This window comes from Penaeus monodon, chromosome 30, assembly GCF_015228065.2.
Source record: "Penaeus monodon isolate SGIC_2016 chromosome 30, NSTDA_Pmon_1, whole genome shotgun sequence".
Classification (NCBI taxonomy): domain Eukaryota; kingdom Metazoa; phylum Arthropoda; class Malacostraca; order Decapoda; family Penaeidae; genus Penaeus; species Penaeus monodon.
In genome coordinates, this window is record NC_051415.1 from 5,398,639 (window position 1) to 5,399,033 (window position 395).

Genomic DNA, 395 nt, shown 5'->3' on the forward strand with positions numbered 1-395 from the left:
CTAACCCCCCTTTTTTTTCTTTCTTTCATTCTCTCTTTTTTCTTTCATTCTCTCTTTTTTTCTTTCATTCTCTCTTTTTTTCTTTCATTCTCTTTTTTTTCCTTTCTTTCTCTTTTTTTTCCTTTTTTTTCTTTACACAACCCTCCCCCTCCCCTCTCCCCCGACGCAGGAAATGGATGTGCACCGCCAAACGAGACCTGAACAACTACCAGTGGCGCGTGGTGAGCAACGCCATCTCTCGGTGCTCGCTGCCCATCTTCGTCAAGCTTGTTTTCGCCGAGATCTGCCGCTGGAAGAGCTACAGCAAGCCGCAGGACACGTATCTCGCCTCCAACGTCATGGATTCCATTATGATGCTCTTCTCCAAGGTCGAAGTCAAGGTGGGTTTTGCGAGT

The 395-nt window shown here is 46.6% G+C and overlaps 1 protein-coding gene across 1 annotated transcript in view; it reads left to right on the forward strand.

Moving 5' to 3' along the window:
• The window catches only part of LOC119592277 (NACHT and WD repeat domain-containing protein 2-like), a 51,166-nt gene that overhangs the window by 29,225 nt on the left and 21,546 nt on the right, over positions 1-395 (forward strand). Inside the window, exon 12 of the mRNA XM_037941108.1 lies at positions 170-380. Coding sequence (XP_037797036.1) covers positions 170-380 — 211 coding nt within the window. The remainder of the gene's footprint in view (positions 1-169; positions 381-395) is intronic.